Source organism: Amblyomma americanum, chromosome 2, assembly GCF_052857255.1.
Source record: "Amblyomma americanum isolate KBUSLIRL-KWMA chromosome 2, ASM5285725v1, whole genome shotgun sequence".
Taxonomy (NCBI): Eukaryota; Metazoa; Arthropoda; class Arachnida; order Ixodida; family Ixodidae; genus Amblyomma; species Amblyomma americanum.
The window spans coordinates 93,276,941-93,294,718 of record NC_135498.1 but is presented as its reverse complement, the minus strand read 5'-3'; the positions used below and the strand labels follow the sequence as shown (position 1 = coordinate 93,294,718).

Genomic DNA, 17,778 nt, shown 5'->3' with positions numbered 1-17,778 from the left:
GTCTCGATTAAACAAAAACCAAAAATTGTTTGTTTCAAAACGATAAATATGGAGCTTGCAACTGACGAAGGATTGCACCTTGTCTGTAATGAGTAGTTCAATGAGCGAGTGAAGGTTTAAAAAGGGCATTCGGCAATTTTGCCGTGCATCGCGCTTTGCGTGGTGTACAGAATCGCTATCAAGAGATTCTGAATGCATAATTTTTGGCAGCGGGGCAGTTGGTTGTCTTCACACCGGCGCCCCGTGTATGAAGTGCAAAAAACAGGTATAGTACATTTTAGTCACGGGCATGATGTCCCCTTACGTTCTGCCTGCTATCCTTAATTTCCGCTGCCCCCGGGGCTAGCAAAATCATACTTTCTCTCTTACTATCCATACATTAGCGCGGGTACGGGCTGCTCTGGCATGCTCGGCTTAAGTTACGACGTCCCTGGCGGGTTGTTTGAACGTGTGCCGGCCGCGTTCGCAGCATTGGCGTGGCGCGCGGCGGTGTTGGCCGGTCAGTGCGCCTCGGTGACCACTGTGGAGTGCATGCAAGCCTCAGGATGTAGTACAATCCATCACAGCTCGCCATTCCGACCGGTTCCTGCTATCCCTACCTCACAGCTCCCATGCCCGTTTCCTCCCTTTTAAAGCGAAACCTTTCTACGCCGTGTCGCGATTTTTGTGTCCGCAACCATTGTGGAGAACTAGAAAGAGAGAACGTCTGAAAAGTGGCTACAATAGAATGAGGATGATGTGAGGATGCGGAGCAAAATATCTGGTGATGATCGGACGACTAGTTGATTAATTAGAGCCAAAAATGTGCAAAAAGTGACCAAAACAAAAGTGGCGCCAAATTTGAAACGCCGGAAGTGTAGAGCCACGTGACCAGAAGTGAGGCAGCCAACGCGCCGCGCCAAATTTGAAAGTTTGGAACGAAGCGTGGTGGGAATTGGACGAATTGCACTAACTCTCAGGCAAAGAGGAGCAAATAGAGGCGACGAGTGCCGAGGAGGCGTCAATGCTTTCGCATTACTCCAATGCGGGTTACCGCAGTGATCTCGATTTTTTTCCTCGCGGCTATGTGACAGGCGCCGAAAATGGGTGTAGCTGTTTTGTACAGACATTGCCAGCAGCGCTTTTTCACACTCGAAGCACTCCATATGCCATATACCACGTGGAGAGATTTTGTGGCATCGCACATGCATTGCAGCAGCCAGTGCGAGTGCTGGCATTTAGGAGGAAAGGAAATGGCGAAGTATCTGTCTCACATCTCGGTGGACACCTGAACCGCGCCGTAAGGGAAGGGATAAAGGAGGGAGTGAAAGAAGAAAGGAAGAAAGAGGTGCCCGTAGCGGAGGGCTTCGGAATAATTTAGAGAGAGAGAGAGAGAAAAACTTTATTGTCGGAGAGGAAGTCGGGGCACGACCCCACTGCACTCAAGTGTTTATGTCCCTAAGGTCCATAACACTGGCAGCCCGGCCGGTGGCGATTGTCTGCACGGCCGGGTCCTCCGAGCGCAGCAGGGTCTTGAGGTCCTCTAGGCCGCGCGGGGGAGGGTCCGCCGGGCAGAGGGAGAGGATGTGGAGGGAAGAGGCGGATGGTTCTGGGCACAAGGTGCAGACAGGAGTGGGGAAGGAGGGGTGATAGTGGGCTAGGGTCAGGGGTGAGGGGAGTGTGTGTGTCAGTAGTTTGCGCCAGAGTGTTGCGTGTTTGTTATCTAGGGAGGGGTGGGGCGTTGGGTAGAGCTGGCGCGAGGCTCTGTAGGCCTGCGTCATCTCGCTGAAGGAGTGCATTCGCTCCCTCGCGAATCCCCGATCCGAGGCCACCTGAGCCCGGTTTAAAGAACCTCGGGCTAAAAGGTTGGCGGCCTCGTTCCCGGGATTCCCGGAGTGCGCAGGCACCCATATAAGCTCTACATGGCGGGGTGGGGGTGCATCGGGCGAGCCCAGTATGCCAAAAGCAGGGACGTGGACTCGGCCTCGCGCAAAATTTAGAATTGCAGTTTTAGAGTCTGTTAAAATGTACTGAGCTTCCGTGCGGGTGATGACAATTGCGATGGCGGCTTCCTCTGCAGCCTCTGGTGTGGTGTCAGGGGGGAGAGGTAGTGTGAGGAGGGCGGATGAAGAGCAGTCCACCACGGCTGCGGTTGCTTCGTCACCCGTGCAGGCGGCGTCCACCCATACGGCGTCCGGCTCGGAGCCGTACACTCGGTGGAGTGCCTTCGCACGGGCTCTGCGGCGCTGCTCATGGTGGGAGGGGTGCATATTTTTTGGCAGTGGCTTGATGATCAGCTCTCGGTGAAGGGGTCGAGGAGTGGGGAGGAGGGTTGGGTCGTTGACCGGTATTCTGATTCCGAGGGAGTCCAGGATATACCGGCCTGTTGAGGTTTGTGTAAGCCTTATATATTGGGCCTGTCGATGGTCTCCACGAGTTCCCCGATCGTGTTGTGGAGGCCCAGGCCTAGTAATCTGTCTGTGGGGGTGTTGAGGGGAAGATAAAGTGCGACGTTTAATGCCTTGCGGATCAAGGCATCCAAAGTATTTATGTCGTGTTTGGATTGTTCTAGGTATGGGGTAGTGTAGAGCACACGGCTGATGACAAAGGCATGAATGAGGCGACAGAGGTCGCGCTCCTTCATGCCTCTATGATGGCCCGAAACTCTGCGGATGAGATGCGATATCGTGCCTGCAACATGCTTGAGTTTCTTGAGGGTGGTGGTGTTTTTGCCATCGTTCTGGATATGCAGGCCCAATACCCGGAGGGTGTCAACCTCCGGTACCGGGTCCCCATTCAGTTCGACGGCAATGGGGGAGCGGGGGGGGAGCGTTGGTTCTTTAGCCGGATGAGGAACAGTTCGGACTTCTCTGGGGAACAAGACAGTCCGATGTTCTGTGCATAAGTTTGGTTGAGGGTGGCTGCTTCCTGTAAGGTGTTCTCTATGTCGCCGTCACTGCCGTGGGTGGTCCACAGTGTGATGTCGTCGGCATAGAGAGTGTGCTTAAGGTGGGGAATAGTTGCCAATTTTCGGGCGAGGGGGATGAGGGTGATGTTAAAGAGGAAGGGGGAGAGGACGGACCCTTGAGGGGTTCCGATACTCTGAAGCGTGTAGGAGGGGGAAGAGAGAGGTCCAAAATGTATCTCAGCCGTGCGGTCAGTGAGGAATGCCTAAATGTAGGCGTACTTGCGCGCACCCACATTCAGTGGAGATAGGGCAGTCATGATCGCCTGATGTTCGATGCGATCAAAAGCTTTGGATAGATCCAAAGCTAAGACTGCCTTTGTGTGACCAGGCAGAAGCGGGTGAAAACGTCATGTGTGAGTTGCAGCATGGCGTCCTGTGCGGATAAATGGGGGCGGAATCCCACCATGCTATGCGGGTATAGATTGTTGTCCGCCATGTGCGTTGTGAGTCTTACTAACACAACATGCTCGAAGAGCTTTTCGAGGCATGAGGTTAGCGAAATCGGGCGAAGGTTTTGAAGTGTAAGTGTATTGTTGGGTTTGGGTATGAATATTACCTTCGCGTGGCGCCAGGACTGCGGGAGGATACCCTCCCTCCAGCACTGGTTGAAGTATTGTGTAATTTGGGTGATCGATTGGTCGTCCAGATTACGGAGAATGGAGTTTGTGATTTGGTCTGAACCGGGTGCGGAGTTGGTTCGGAGAGTCAGGAGGGCCGCTCTGACTTCCATCTCAGTGATGTCTGTGTCGAGTGTTGGATTGGCTGGTCCTGTGTAGGTGGTGATATGCTTGGGTATCGGGACCGAGGTCTTCACCGCATGACGATGAACTCTGCAGACGACGGAGGGAAGCCTTCAGGAGGGTTGGAGAACTTGAAGGTTTATTTACATATTTACAAGAGAAGCAGGGAGACCCAAAAGTCAGAGATGAAGTGCTACATATTTACAACAGAAGCAGGGAGACCCAAAAGTCAGAGATGAAGTGCTACATATTTACAACAGAAGCAGGGAGACCCAAAAGTCAGAGATGAAGTGCTACATATTTACAACAGAACCAGGGAGACCCAAAAGTCAGAGATGGAGTGCCGTGAAACCAGCCAAATCGCGGCTTAAATACAGTGGATATTCAGAAGAGCGTGTTGTCGGGCAAGTTGGCTTTGCATGATATAGAAGAAGTTAGCGCAAAACTTAGACGAAGACAGAGAAGAAACACACAAGACGACAGACGAGCGCTCGTCTGTCGCCTTGTGTGTTTCTTCTCTGTCTTCGTCTAAGTTTTGCGCTAACTTCTATATATCAGTGGATATTCCCTAGGCACCTAGCTAGGGAAACCGGTGGCTGATCAAGCGTCCAATGGGCAGACACCCTCTTCATAGTCTCTTCCCTAACCCCGTGACCGCTCCGCCCCCACAAACACGTGCACAGGCGATAAGGAATCCTGGCGCCTTGAGGTCCTGGAATCCTGTTTCCGACCGGTTGAGCAGGTGCATAAGGTCGTTGGCTTAGCAGGCGGTGATCCCCTCCGTGGGAAAGAGGCGTCCTGGAATGTGGTTTCCGACGGGTTGACCATGTGCATAAGGTCGTTGGCTTTGTGGCGGTAATCCGCTCCGTGGAAAGATGCGTCCTGACGGCCCCGGGCATTCCAGAGGGCAAGATGAATCAGCCGTGTCCGCCCCCGCTTTGTCTGGCCGCGCAAGTGCAAGCGATCGAGGCGGGTCCGGCGCCTTTGTTCGGGTCTTTCTGCCGGTCCACGTGAGGGCGCAGTTCGGGAGAAACGCCGCATTCCATACTCCGGACGAAGGGATGAGAGGCCTTTCGTCACAGCTCACCGTCGCCAGGAGCTCAGTCCTAACGAGCCGTTCCTAATCCTCTTCTCAGGACGACAGCACCTTTGGGTCAAACAGTTCGATGGCGCCTGCCGGGCTCGTCTGTTCCCGCTGTCGGGCCTCCGATCACAACAGTGGGTAGAGGTGTGGGGGCACCCGGAGAGGTGTATGTGTTCTGAAGTGTGTTTATGAGGGCCTCGGGATCGTCAATATGTTGGTGTGTGAGGCGTGTCCCGTGGTGTTGTGTTGATGATATGGTGTTTGTGGGGTCGATGAGGTGTCGGAGGAGTTGCCATGCTCGTTTGCTGGACAGGTTTCCGGCGATGCCGTCACATATCTGTCCCCAGTTGGATCGGCAGAGCTCCTCCGAGTGTTGTTGGATTTTTGTCTGCAGCGCGGCCAGCCGCTTTTTAAGTGTCTTGTTATATTTATTGCCTTTCCAGCGTTCCAGGAGCCTGTGATAAGCCTCTCAGAGGTGGGCTAGGTGTGTGTCTAGGGTAGGGGTTTCGGTGGTCGTTTCAATGTGTTCCGTGTTGTGGTGAACGTCACGCTTGAGTGATTGCACCCAGGCGTCGATCTCTGTGATAGGAGTGTCTGGGTGGGCGGTGCGTGCAGCGCGAAGTGCGTCCCAGTTAACCAGTTTATGTGCTGTATAGGAGTGACGGGGTGGTTTGTACGGACAGTGATTTGTATAATGTAATGATCACTGCCCAATGTACAGTATTGTGCGTTTTTATCGCTGACACTTTCAAAAATTTCCCCGCCTCAACCGCTGGCTCGTGGCGGTGAAACTGCACACAGAGCTTGCGTATTATGGTAACTTTTGTATCGTAGCAAGTTTGGCAATGGTACTTACTTAGTTCAGGCGCACATGATGCGAAAACGTAAGCGTCTACGAGAGATCGGCGAGCCAAAACCCGCAGACGACGCTTTTTCGCTGAGAACCGGCAGTGGCGCCATCTGTTTTCGGCAGCGGAAAGCGTACCGACTAGGCCGCCGAGAACGAGCGTTGCAAGGAGCGCGGGCAAATGATGAGATACGCCTGGAATTGGTTTGTTTTTCAGTGCTGTAATTTGAAAATACTTAAGATGAAGCAAATGCCGAACGGCATATTCAAAGGACCCGCGCTCCTTTTATTTCATCCCTGGGATCCCGTTGGCAACGTCGTCAAGGTATGCTGGTTTATGCTGTTTTTATTTTTGCCTCGTAGAACTAATTTCTTTTCCTGTTTTGATAACACGTCGCTGAAGCTTACTCCGAGGCTCGTGCGAGAAGCTAAGCGAGAGGGAGGTTTCAACTTTCAGAAATTCCGTGACCTGAAAACACCTATCTGCAGCGTACGCCCGGTCATCTCGTCTTTTCTTTTGGCACCTAAGTTGCTCTTTAGATGCGTTTTCTTTTGCGTGTATATATATATATATATATATATATATATATATATATATATATATATATATATATATATATATATATATATATATATATATATATATATATATATATATATATATAGAATGTTTGCTTAAGGTACCTGTACTCTAGCCTGTATTATATTTTTCTTGTTTCATTTTCCAGATTTCTCAGAGCTATAGAAAAATGTGGCCATTATTATATGCTGGTGCCGCAGTGCTATATATACATTGCGTATTAAATGGTGCATACATATGCGTCTGCTGTTTGTATTCATTTAAATTCAAAGAGCTAGCACATCTAGTAAACTGAAATGACATCTGTATTGCGCTGCTATATCCTGTTATATGGGCGTGATCGGGCAACTTTTTGAATTCACATTTCCTTTGTGTCTAAAATGCTAGCACATTTCAATTAAACAGGTTATTCCAGGACGGCCGAACCAGCATGCATTCACACGAGTGGACAGATATATTACATCGCCTACAACGACAGCATGTGCCTGAAATTTGGCACATATGTGCGCTTAGATGCCTGAAGGCTGCATGAAAAAGGAGAAATAATTTTATTGAGCCAGAGCCGAGAAATCGAGCATTAACCTTTTGGGGCTTTCCCTGGGACGCGCAACTTTGGACTCTGCTATTTATGGGGACGCTTTTTGGATGTGTTCGGGAAAAATGAGCACCTTCTGGGGGGATTCCAAATGTCCAGATGGGCTATTTTTGGGAGATTTTGAGGAGGTTTTGTGTTTGTTGGGACAAGTACTATTTTCCGAGCCCATGGCATAACACACGCAGGGGAGGTCGCCAATGCGTTGGCTGCATCTCATCCCACTCCGATAACAATTATTTCCGACTCGTGAGGAGCCTGTCAAAAAGTCGAGCAGAGCTGGGTACCTTACCTAGCCTACCACCTTGTCCAAAACAACGTCTACACCGGGGACCACGCTCATCGGAAATCGTTTGGGCTCCTGCTCACATGGGCCTTGAGGGAAATGAGGCAGCTGACGCCGTCGCAATCGCGCTCTCTCGCCGGGCATTCTCCTCCAACCCCAACGATCAGGAACTCGGATTCATTCCAGATTACTCCTTCAAAGACATTGTTTTACTCTGTCAATCTGGCCACGGCCTTTATCCCCACCCGTCTGAAGGTATCTAAAAGGCGGAGGGGCGGCTTCTGCTCCGCCTTTATACTTTGCTGTGCCCGGCAGGTCTCAAACACTTCGACCCTTCTTTCTTTGGCAGCCGTCTGCACAGTGCGGAGAAGTCTGCGGACATCTGCCACATGGTGTGGGCCTGCCCCTCCACCCCTGCTATCCGAACTCACCCCAACCCCACCCGGGAGTCGACCATGCTCGGCTGCTCTGACCTGGAGGCTCAACGAGCATTGGTCGGGCGAGCCCGGGCGGTACGTGGCCGACGCCACTGGGGACCCGAACTAAAATCCTCCACCTATAGTACTTGTAAGGGCTGGCTACCTCTGGGTCAGCACATGCATTGCCTCCCGTAAGTTTTTCTGCCCATAAATGTTTTCCTCCACCATCACCGAGTGTTTCATGTCAGTGCGCAGTCCTTAATTCCTTTATCCCTTTCCTTACGGCGCGGTTCAGGAGTCCGCCGAGATGTGAGACACGTACATACTACACCATTTCCTTTCCCCCGAAAACCAATTCTAATTTTTTCATCTTTAACGTGCACTAACAACGCACAGCACGCGGATGCCTTTTTGCGTTGCGCCTCCGTCGAAACGCAGCCGCAGCGGCTGGGTTCGAACCCGGGAACACCAGCTCAGTAGCCAAGCTCCCTCTCCACTCGAGCAACCGCGGAGGTTACGAATCAAGCTTCGCGCTTTTATACGCCGACTGACGCGTCGCTAGTCATTTCTTTTTCCGTTTTAAAAGCGGTTGCCGTTCTGACGACAATGTGCATTCCCCTCGCTTAGTGAGTGAGTGAATGGAATTGGAATAGAATTGGCTGTTGGGAAAGGAAATGGCGCAGTATCTGTCTCACATGTCGGCCGACACCTGAACCGCGCCGTAAGGGAAGGGATACAAAGGTGCTGGGTTGTGATTCTATGAGGACTGTGAAATCTGGGCTGCAAGCGTGGATGGAAAGTTGCAATGAAGGAAATTACTGAGTTGCTTTGTAATTTACACCTTCTTATTGAAATTTGTGTTCCGTTTGATTGCTGGTTTCCTCTGTTTTACACGATTATCAATCGGTAATTCGTTGACTTAACTAATGCAATGTATCGGCTTGTTTTATTGTTAATTTTTCTTTTTGCTAAGAATGGCAGTTGTGTACTTTCAGCGTTTTGTACTGACCGCGCATTGTTGTGATTGCCGTGGCCCGCCCACAAGCGCTCGCGCTTCTGCGGGCGCACGCAATGTACTGTGTGTATATATATATATATATATATATATATATATATATATATATATATATATATATATATATATATATATATATATATATCTTTCAATAAAATTCCTGTATGTATGTATAAAGGAGGGACTAAGATAAAGGAAGAAAGAGGTGCCGTAGTGGAGGTCTCCGGTATAATTTCGACCACCTGGGGATCTTTAACGTGCACTGACATCGCACACCACATGGGTGCCTTAGCGTTTCGCCTTCATCGAATTGAGTGACAACTTTATTTATACCAAAAGAGAAGGAGGCAGCGGGAAGGGAGAGAGGTCCTAGGCTGGGTAGGCCTCCGCTACCCTCTGAGCCCAACCTAGGAACTTTGTCCTGGCGATCAGGCGCTGGGCTGTGTAGGGTAGCCTCCCGCTGGCAACTGCTGCTTTGAATGAAAAATGAAAATTTGTTTTCGAGGAAAAGAATCGGCGTGGTATATCTGTCTCACATCTCAGTGGGCATCTGGAACCCGCCATAAGGGAAGAGTTTATATAAAGGAGGGAGTGAGAGAAGAGAGAAAGAGGTGTCCTATAGTGGATGGCTGCAGAAAAATTGGAGAGGACACAAGCTATAGGGTAGTGGGTTAGGCTTTCCATTCTGAGCAGTTTGAAACCTTTGAACGCATTTTTCTCGATTGTTTCAATTTAAAAGATAAATTACACACTAAATTTTCTTAATTAGCTTCATCAAGCATGGGCTTCTCATTGAGCATTTTGACACCTTTAATTGAACCCCTTTTCCAATTTTTTCATTTCTTTAATGAATCAATTAATTGCAATTTCATTAACTCGTCAGCCTCTATCACACACCAATCAACCATCAATCACTAGAACGACAGATTAATATGACACGATTTTTTATACGCAGCCCTCGATTATTTCCGACACGCGCGGTGTGTACTTTACTAAGCCGGCGGCTTTTCGACCGAACGAGCTTTATACACTATCGCGTAATAATTTTGACCACCTGGGGATCTTTAACGTACACTGACATCGCACAGCACGCGGGCGCCTTTTGCGTTTCGCCTCCATCGAAGACATTGTTTTACTCTATCAATCTGGCCACAGCTTTTATCCTCGCCCGTGTAAAGGACTCTCAAAGGCGGAGGAGCGGCTTCTGCTCCGCCTTTATACTAATACTTTGCTGCGCCCGGCAGCTCTCAAATATTTTGACCCTTCTTTCTCGCACTGTGTGGAGAAGTCTTCGGACATCTACCACATGGTGTGGGCCTGTCCCTCCAACCCTGCTATCCCCCCTCATCCCAACCCCACCCGGGAGGACTGGGAGGCGACCCTGCTCGGCTGCTCTGACCTACAGGCTCAAAAGGCCTTGGTTGAGCGTGCCCGGGCAGCGGCTGACGCCACTGGGTCCCGTACTAGGGACCCCACCTAGTGTTTGTGAGGGCCGGTCCCTTAAGGGTCGGTCCAATCATACCTCCCTCTAAATACCTTTTTTTTCTAGCCAATAAAAGTTTTTCACCACCACCATCCATCGAAACGCGGCCGGGTTCCAACCCTAGAACTCTGGCTCAGTGTCCGAGCGCTCTAACCACTGAGCCACCGCACCGTTTGGCGATATCACATATGCTATCAATTTTGGCACGCAGCCTCCTTTGAATTATTGTTCAGGAATTTTGGTGACGGACGTACACAGCCCCACATGATGCGGTCGAGGTTGGCTCTGGCCGTGCAGACAGACGTACGTGCGGTTCTTCCAACAATATGAACCAGCGCGCTCGTTACGGGCTTTTCGGTGTTTGTGCGGTACATTCTCAGATTTTCACCCCCCCCCCCCCCCCCCCCGTCGCACGCCTATGATGAGGCATAAACGTAATCTGCAGCATATGATTATACAGCCTTGCATTATATCATATCATTTATGATTACTTTGTTAGGCATAGCGTACAAGGAAATTTCCCAACAAATTGAGTGTAAACGTGTGCAACCGCTGAAAAAAATAGCCTGCACCATCACTGAATCCCCTATCATCATTAAAGGTGCTTCTCCTTCATGTCCTCTGCGTTATGTTTGTTTTACAGGATGTGTGCCTGCTGCAAGGCGCCGCCCAAGCCAGTGTTTAGCCAGCAGTCAGTTGCATGTGATTTCATCTATAAAAGTAGGCATTAGATTGCATAGACATGATGTAAAAATTGATAGTGACACTCAATTCTTGCCAAAAATGTATACAATTAACAATGATTATGCTTGAAGGCAACCGGACACAGTCAGATACTGCTCATATCAACCTTTTAAAATTTATTTATTTATTCATGGGAACCCTAATTTTAGTGTCACAGCTAAGAGGAGAAATAAAAAGTATTCTCATGAATAAAAATAGTACAATAGTATACATACATACACACAACATTTAAATATGCAATATGAGATGACAGATAAACCTTAATTTCTAGGCCATGGCCATGAGGAGAAATAAAAAGTGTATTCTCATGAATAAACACAGTACAATACAAAGAAATATATACATACATTTCAATATGCAATATGGGATGACCGATAAGCCCTAATTTCAGGGTCATAGCTATGAGGAGAAATAAAGTATTCTCATGAACAAACACAGACAATACAAATATATATACATACAATTCAATACGCAATATGGGATGACAGACAGAATGTAACAAAACATACTACAGTACGCAGGTCTAACACAACACAAGCTCCAATAATTTTACACAACACTATACTACTACCCTGCTATTTACAACTTACACAATTATTAACAAAACTATTTACACAACTAGTTACACATATTCACACATTCCCTCCTCCTTTCATGCTGGTGTTGTACTCTAGCTTTTTGAGCTCCAAAAGCCGGCGCTTTTTCTCAAGCTCCAAGTTTTCTAGCTCCAAAAGCCGGCGCCTTCCCTCCAGCTCCAAGTTTCGAGCTTCGAGGTCCAGCACCTTTTTCTTTGAGCACTCCACCTCTTTCTGTGAGCACAGCAAATCCTTGGCAGCAACAGCTACATCACCAAGCTGATGTGCTAAGGCAGCATATTTGCCCAGTGTTTCAGTAGCAGTCTGCGCTGCCTTGGCTGTTGCTTCTGCTACTGAAGTTGATATAGCCAGATCGGCCTTAGCAGCACTTCGTCTCGCTTGCAAGGTGGCTGCTTCGAGCTCAATGTTTTGACGATTCAACTCGAGGACATCTCGCAATTGTAGGGCGTGCTGACGTAACCGTGACTGGTGTAAAGTAGCTGGCCGCTTTCCCCACGCTGCCCCCCTGTTCTCATGTGTGGACTGTGAGGTCTGCTCCTGGCTTACTGCAGACTCCAGCCGCCCTACAGGTGAATGTTCAGGCAGCTGTGGAGCTGTTTCTGAAGCGACATCAGTAGCTGCGTTAGCATCGCACGTTTTAAGCTTGACATCCTCTAATGTACACGACATTTCGCCAGGCAGCTGTGGAGCTGTTTCTGGAGCAGCAGCATCTACACCATCGCACGTCTCCACCTTAACATCTTCCATTGTACACGACAGTTCGCTAGGCGGCTGAGGAGTGGTTTCTGGAGCAGCAGCAGCTGCACTGTCGCACGTCTCCACCTCAAAATCTTGCAACGTACACGACAGTTCGCTAGGCAGCTGTGGAGCGGTTTCTGGAGCAGCAGCAGCTGCACGGTCGCATGTCGCCACCTTAACATCTTCCAACGTACACGACAGTTCGGCAGGAAGCTGTGGAGTGGTTTCTGGAGCAGCAGCACCTGTACTGTTGTCGCACGTTTTCACCTCAACATCCTCCAACCTGAACAACAATTCTCCATGCTCAGCCTCGCTGCTGTGCACCCAGTAAACGTTTATCGAGCTGCTACCTGGGAGGTTCCCCAGCTCTGAAGGCCTGGTGGGTGACTTGTGCGCAGGCTCTTCGGCTTGTGCAGCATCGCTGTGCAACCGCAAAGGCATGTGGCACTGATGAGTCATATGTACCAAGACAATAGCAGGCTGTGTCACGTGAAATATACCACTGCAGTGCTTTGATTGAAACATGACTGCTTGCATGCTCACATTCATGTGTCAGTTATGAGGCATGCATTTATACCATTTCTACATGTTTCTGCATGCAGGCCCTTTTTATTTCTATAAAACATGGCAAATAGGCATTCCAAATGCCCTCACAGGCATTGCCAACCGTCCCAAGTGCTGTATGCTGCTGCATGTTGCATGAGTGCAATGAAAGGCTGTGGTAGTGAAGTACAGCCATGCGTACCTTGCTTCGGTTTACGCGCACCATTGTGTCTTGGACTATGCTTAAGTCAAATAACATTGAGGAAAATTGATGTCCACTTTTAGTAATAGATTACTGCTACACAAAGACAAACATGGCCCTCGCACTGCAAACAGAGCTTTTTTTTTTCAGCTGACAAAGGTCGAAAAACAGTGTCAGCATAATCCGCCACCACTGGCCTTTCTTGTAAGCATACAGCATTACGTTAAGGCAGTTTATGACCAGGGATCTTTAAGCTTAAGGAGCACTGTCATGCACTTGAAAGCAGTAATCATAAACTCGGGTTTTTTTTTGCACTGGCATCTGGAGTTTGGTTTCTGTGTCAGGGAGAGGGAAACGAGTTTTAGTTCGATCTTTCTCGGCAATTATTGTGACTTCTGTTGCCAAACAGTACTCAGTATAGCATCAGAGAGGTGCACAATCAATTTTTAGTAAGAAATGTTGCATGCAGTTGTGCTCAATATCCCTTTCAGCTGTACGATGACATGATATGCAGATAAAACTTTACTTACGCTGTTAAACTTGCGCTGGCAGGGGTGCAGTTGAGCATGGGGTTGTCCGCACCAATTGCTTCGTGGACAGCCTTCAAAATGGGGCCCAGCTCATTGTAGTTGCGGCGACTACCTATGGGTGTATGTTGACATCTTTATAAAGTTCACGTGGTTTTTTTTCTTTTCAACAAAGGTCATGTCAGATTATGGCATTACAAAACTAGTTAGTGGTCCATGCGACTTCGAGCTAGAGCTAGCATGTTAGTAATTGTGCTTTCATGGTAGTACTGCTTGTGATAGATGCACTTGCAGGATACTAAGACTAACATAGGCAGCCGAGATATTGCTACTATATTAATGTGACCCTTGTTTTTGCATCGTTTACTAGTCCTCTGCAAGACACTTCATCCGTACTGATTTCAATAAGGCGCGTGTACATTTTTTAAGTTGTTTTCACGCCCTGTGAGCAGTTTGCAAAATGATTTCCCCTTGCCCAAGCAGCACCTTTCGCAGTTTACATTTTGTTGTTATGCAATCTGTGCTCTTGACACCTTCCCATTTTGTATTATCAGCTGCAGAACAAAGTACTGCCTTCCCTGCTCTCTGAAACTCTCCTTTTGCATTTGTCTTGATTGTGCACTGCTTCCCTGAAATTTTGCGACATTTTTTACTGACAAACAATTTTCTTGTTATCATGCTGCATGGATATACAAAGCATGTTTGCATCCAATCATGCTCGTGATGGTCCATGCTTATAATAAACAACTACAAAACCCACTCGTCTCACTCTTCTGATTTTGGGCGTTATTGCACTGAAAAGTTTGGTACTGGAAGCATAAACAGCACGAAGAGGGTGCAGTAATGAGGATGCAGAAGAAATGAAAATGCAGTATGTACTCGTAATTCACATACTACTAATTTACCGAGCTTATACAAAATAAAAAAACTTTTACTGGCATATTTACATTCCAATGCCATCCCTAACCACCAGCATGCTTATGGCTATGCGCAAATGAGGCTCGAAAATATTGGCGTGGTTTGCTGTTCGGTTTACTGCTAGTCAGCTGGGCAGCACGTGAGGGCACCATTTTATCACATTTCATCTCCATTTGCCTCTGATTAAAGCCCCTCTATGACGTTTCCTGCCGACAGAGGGGCTTTAGCTCTGGCTGCTGGCTTTATGATTGTATAGTTGCACGTTTATTGCTTTCAGCTGCACACGTGCCGTCATGCCATCCCACTTTAAACTATGTATAACGTGGGGCAGTACGGGTGGGGGCACACGTCTTACATTTAGAGTCAACTTTTTTCTTAGCCAGCGAGGGATCCGAGTTGTGGGGGTCGACGTATAGGCAGCAATACACACTATACATTCTGCGTCATGACCTTTGCATAATTTTCTGGTGCGTGTTCGCAAAATCGCTGTGCAATTTGCGCACCCCCTTCTTGAAGTCTTAATTTTAAAAAAATTCCGCAAATTTGGGGAATAAATACGGTAATTATTTTTTGTTCTGATGAAACAGTAAGTGGTAACTGGGCCGTGTGAACCACATACAAGGTGAGGGGGGGAAACGGGGGAAATGGGGGGGGGGGGGGGGCGTTGCACGTTTTCTATGAAGGAATAAAAGGATTTGAAGAAAAGAAAGGCTGTAATGGTAAATTTCAATAGGAAAGAAGTACAGACGCGGAGAACGTTTTTGCTCCTGGAATGCGGAGAGCGCGGATTCTCAGCACCAATGACCGGACCTTAAAAGTATTCGAACGCGTGGTCGTGAGACGCCGCCAAACGATTCGATATGGCCATCGAACGCCGCATAAAGGCGGTAGGCTAGACATCGAAAACATGCAGAGCTGAACCTTTCCTGTTGAGCGCAGAGAGCACGCGCTCTGAAAGCTGCCCACAAACGCACTCACTGAAGGCATCCGGGAACTGCTCACATCACTCGCTGAGAAAATGACACGCCATGCTGTGTAATGAGGGAAACTCGGTGATAACTTACGCACCTTCCCTGAGATACTGAACGCGACACGCAGACACTTCTCACAGCCCAGCTGTCACTGAATCTCGCATTAACGCAAGGGCAAACACGAATTTTCTGATGCTCCGAATACAACCCTCACTGCGTCGCTTTCTGTTCTAACTCCGAGCTGTTTCGTATGACACTTCTGGCACTTCAAGCACACAATGCGCTGTAAGCAATTTGGAGAAACAATACTCACCGGTCTCACTGCCTTCTTGCCGCACTTGTTGCAGTGTCATCCTCAGTTGGTGCTTTAAATTTTGCCACTGCTTTTTACATTCCTCTGCTTTCCTGGGAGTCTTGGCAGATCTATGCCGGGCATTCAAAATTTGAACGATTTTGGCCCAGGCCTCTGATCGCCTGTTTTTGGTGTCAGCCGAATTGAATTTTGAAAATATGACCTTCCTGCGCTCTCGAACCAAATTTATAAGCTCTAATTTTTCATCTTCGCCCCAGTGTGGTTTTTTTACCCTCTTATTGGGTGGTTGGGAAGTCATGCTGCAGTGCAGATCGCAGAGTTGACAGCACAGTGAGAGTACCGCAGCATGAATCGCAGTGTGTTTGAATGGTGATGGCGATGGTGATGTGGCTGTGCCCTTTGTGACAGGTCGAGATTATAGCTTTAAAATTTAGTTTTTCAACCCTCGACGCTTTGCTTCCTCGATTTTCATCCTGATATCCTCAAGATCTCTCAAAATTCGTGTTTTCTTTTTACACAGATTCCTCTATATTTATGAGCCGCTTGATATAAACCTAGAGTTTTCTCCTGCTTGAATCTGCACCAAACCCTGCCCAATCCCCCACCATAGGTATGTGCCATCGCTTTTGATGCAACAACAACAACAAAACTAAAAAAGAAGTTTGGTGCGGTGAAGGAAAATACATCATCATGACTGCCCACACCGCACTTGAGTGCCTCGATGTGCGCGAGGTCGCGAGGCTCACCGCTGGCAAAACATATCGCCGACGAAGGCAGAACGTCCGCCCAGTCAACCTCATTGACCTCCCCGCAAAAATAGTGTGCAGCACTGTTTGGCGGGTCGGGCCAGTATCGGGAAGATGCATAAGTCTGTCCTCATAGGTTGTCTTCGCCAAGGCCTCTCGCGCCGTAAACGAAGACCAACCCATGTCGCCCTGGATGCCTTCTATTGGTGTTTGCTTGCAGACGACTAGGGCCGTTCTCTCCACGTCCTCCTGACGCCTCTGCAAGAACTGTCTCATGCCTACCGAAAGGCATATGGGATCACAGCGGAGTAGGTTAGCCATGGGACCGCTGTGCCCTGAGCACTTCACAGCGGTTGGATGGCCATATAGCGACTGACGGCCCAAGAATCCTCTGCTGCGGGTTGCTTTCACTTCGAACTCTCGCTCATGCTGTGCGAAGTAGTCTGCCCCCCCCCCCCCCCTCCTACTCACTCCTCCCCCCCCCTCCCCCACCGTGCCGAAACACACCTCTGGGTACTTGACTGCTGTTGTAGGGTTCACTATGCACGCCTCCCTGGATCGTCCGCACAGTCAGTTCCTCCCCAAGCCATAATTAACCACACATTTTTCTTGGCTGAAGCGCAGGCGAGGCCGTGCCACCCCAGTGGCATGGCACCCCAGCAGCACGATCGTGGCGCGCAAGTGCGTGTCACGTGGTTGATTTTGTATTTCGCGGGCTTTCTTCGGAGCAGGGAAAAAAAAAAAGACGCACGTGAGGATTCCCGTATCGTAATTGGTGGAATGGGGTTTTCTGAAGGTGCTCGACAACTCTTTAAATGCAATTTGTCATCTGAAGTCAATTTGTATTAATTGAAATAATTACACTTAATTAAACTATTAATTAATTGCGAAACAAAAAAATTGCCAGTGGTGCGCAAGGTGGCTAGCTGTCACCGATATGCAACTGGTTTCACTCGCCTGCTTCAATAATTTATTTTTTAACCCTTGGCTCAAGTTGGCTGGGACACCCGGTATGATAGTGCATCACTAGCTGCTATCTCCAGACTTCTTCAGACTTAATCAGTGACCGTGATTCACTTCATCCCATACCTGGCCAAGCTAACTTTCGTCGAACCCTTGGTTTTGCTATCTCCAGGATTTATATTGTATTTTCTTGGCCTCCGACCGCCTCTCCCACTCCCCGTCCCCGCCTACTTCTGTTCGCTCTTGTTGGGACCAGCATGAGAAAGTTGCAGCTGCCCACGCATCATATTCCGATGCTACCTGTCTTTTTCGAGCTCACGGGGCTCACACAAGACGCATCCGTCGGTCATGGGACGCAGGTGGCGAATCAGTCGGCGGAGGCGATTGGTTCATGTAAATCAGTACAAGTGAAAAACTTTTGCTCCATAATGATAATAGCAGCCTTGCAAAAGCGCTACGAAAAGGCACCTGCATGTTGCGTTGATGAATGCAGTCCATTTAGCACGGCACCTGTATAAAAAATA

The 17,778-nt window shown here is 48.7% G+C and overlaps 1 protein-coding gene and 1 non-coding gene across 3 annotated transcripts; one reads left to right on the top strand and one right to left on the bottom strand.

The window, feature by feature from the left end:
- The first annotated feature begins 118 nt into the window (after positions 1-118).
- On the top strand, positions 119-244 carry LOC144122306 (U11 spliceosomal RNA). The gene has a single exon (XR_013312902.1). It is a non-coding gene; the product is annotated as a U11 spliceosomal RNA (small nuclear RNA).
- Positions 245-10,838: 10,594 nt separating this feature from the next.
- LOC144118820 (uncharacterized) lies at positions 10,839-15,892 on the bottom strand. 2 transcript variants are annotated; one of them, XM_077651625.1, is made up of 4 exons: positions 15,546-15,880; positions 13,347-13,458; positions 12,314-12,492; positions 10,839-12,223 (listed from the first exon to the last, which is right to left on the bottom strand). In XM_077651625.1, the coding sequence occupies exons 1-4, from the start codon at positions 15,841-15,843 to the stop codon at positions 11,370-11,372; spliced, it is 1,443 nt and encodes a 480-aa protein (XP_077507751.1). In that variant the 5' UTR covers positions 15,844-15,880; the 3' UTR covers positions 10,839-11,369. The 2 variants fall into 2 exon arrangements, with proteins under 2 accessions (XP_077507751.1, XP_077507750.1); XM_077651624.1 differs by having other exon boundaries at positions 10,839-12,492; positions 15,546-15,892.
- Between the last annotated feature and the right edge of the window lie 1,886 nt (positions 15,893-17,778).

Bases quoted from the DNA above. Each gene is read 5' to 3' on its own strand.
- LOC144118820 (XM_077651624.1), bottom strand. From the start codon at position 15,843: ATGACTTCCCAACCACCCAATAAGAGGGTAAAAAAACCACACTGGGGC. The intron at 13,459-15,545 runs GTGAGTATTGTT...ATACACCCATAG, and splicing joins GCAAGAAGGCAGTGAGACCG to GTAGTCGCCGCAACTACAAT. The intron at 12,493-13,346 runs GTAAGTAAAGTT...GCGGTTGCACAG, and splicing joins GCCAGCGCAAGTTTAACAGC to CGATGCTGCACAAGCCGAAG.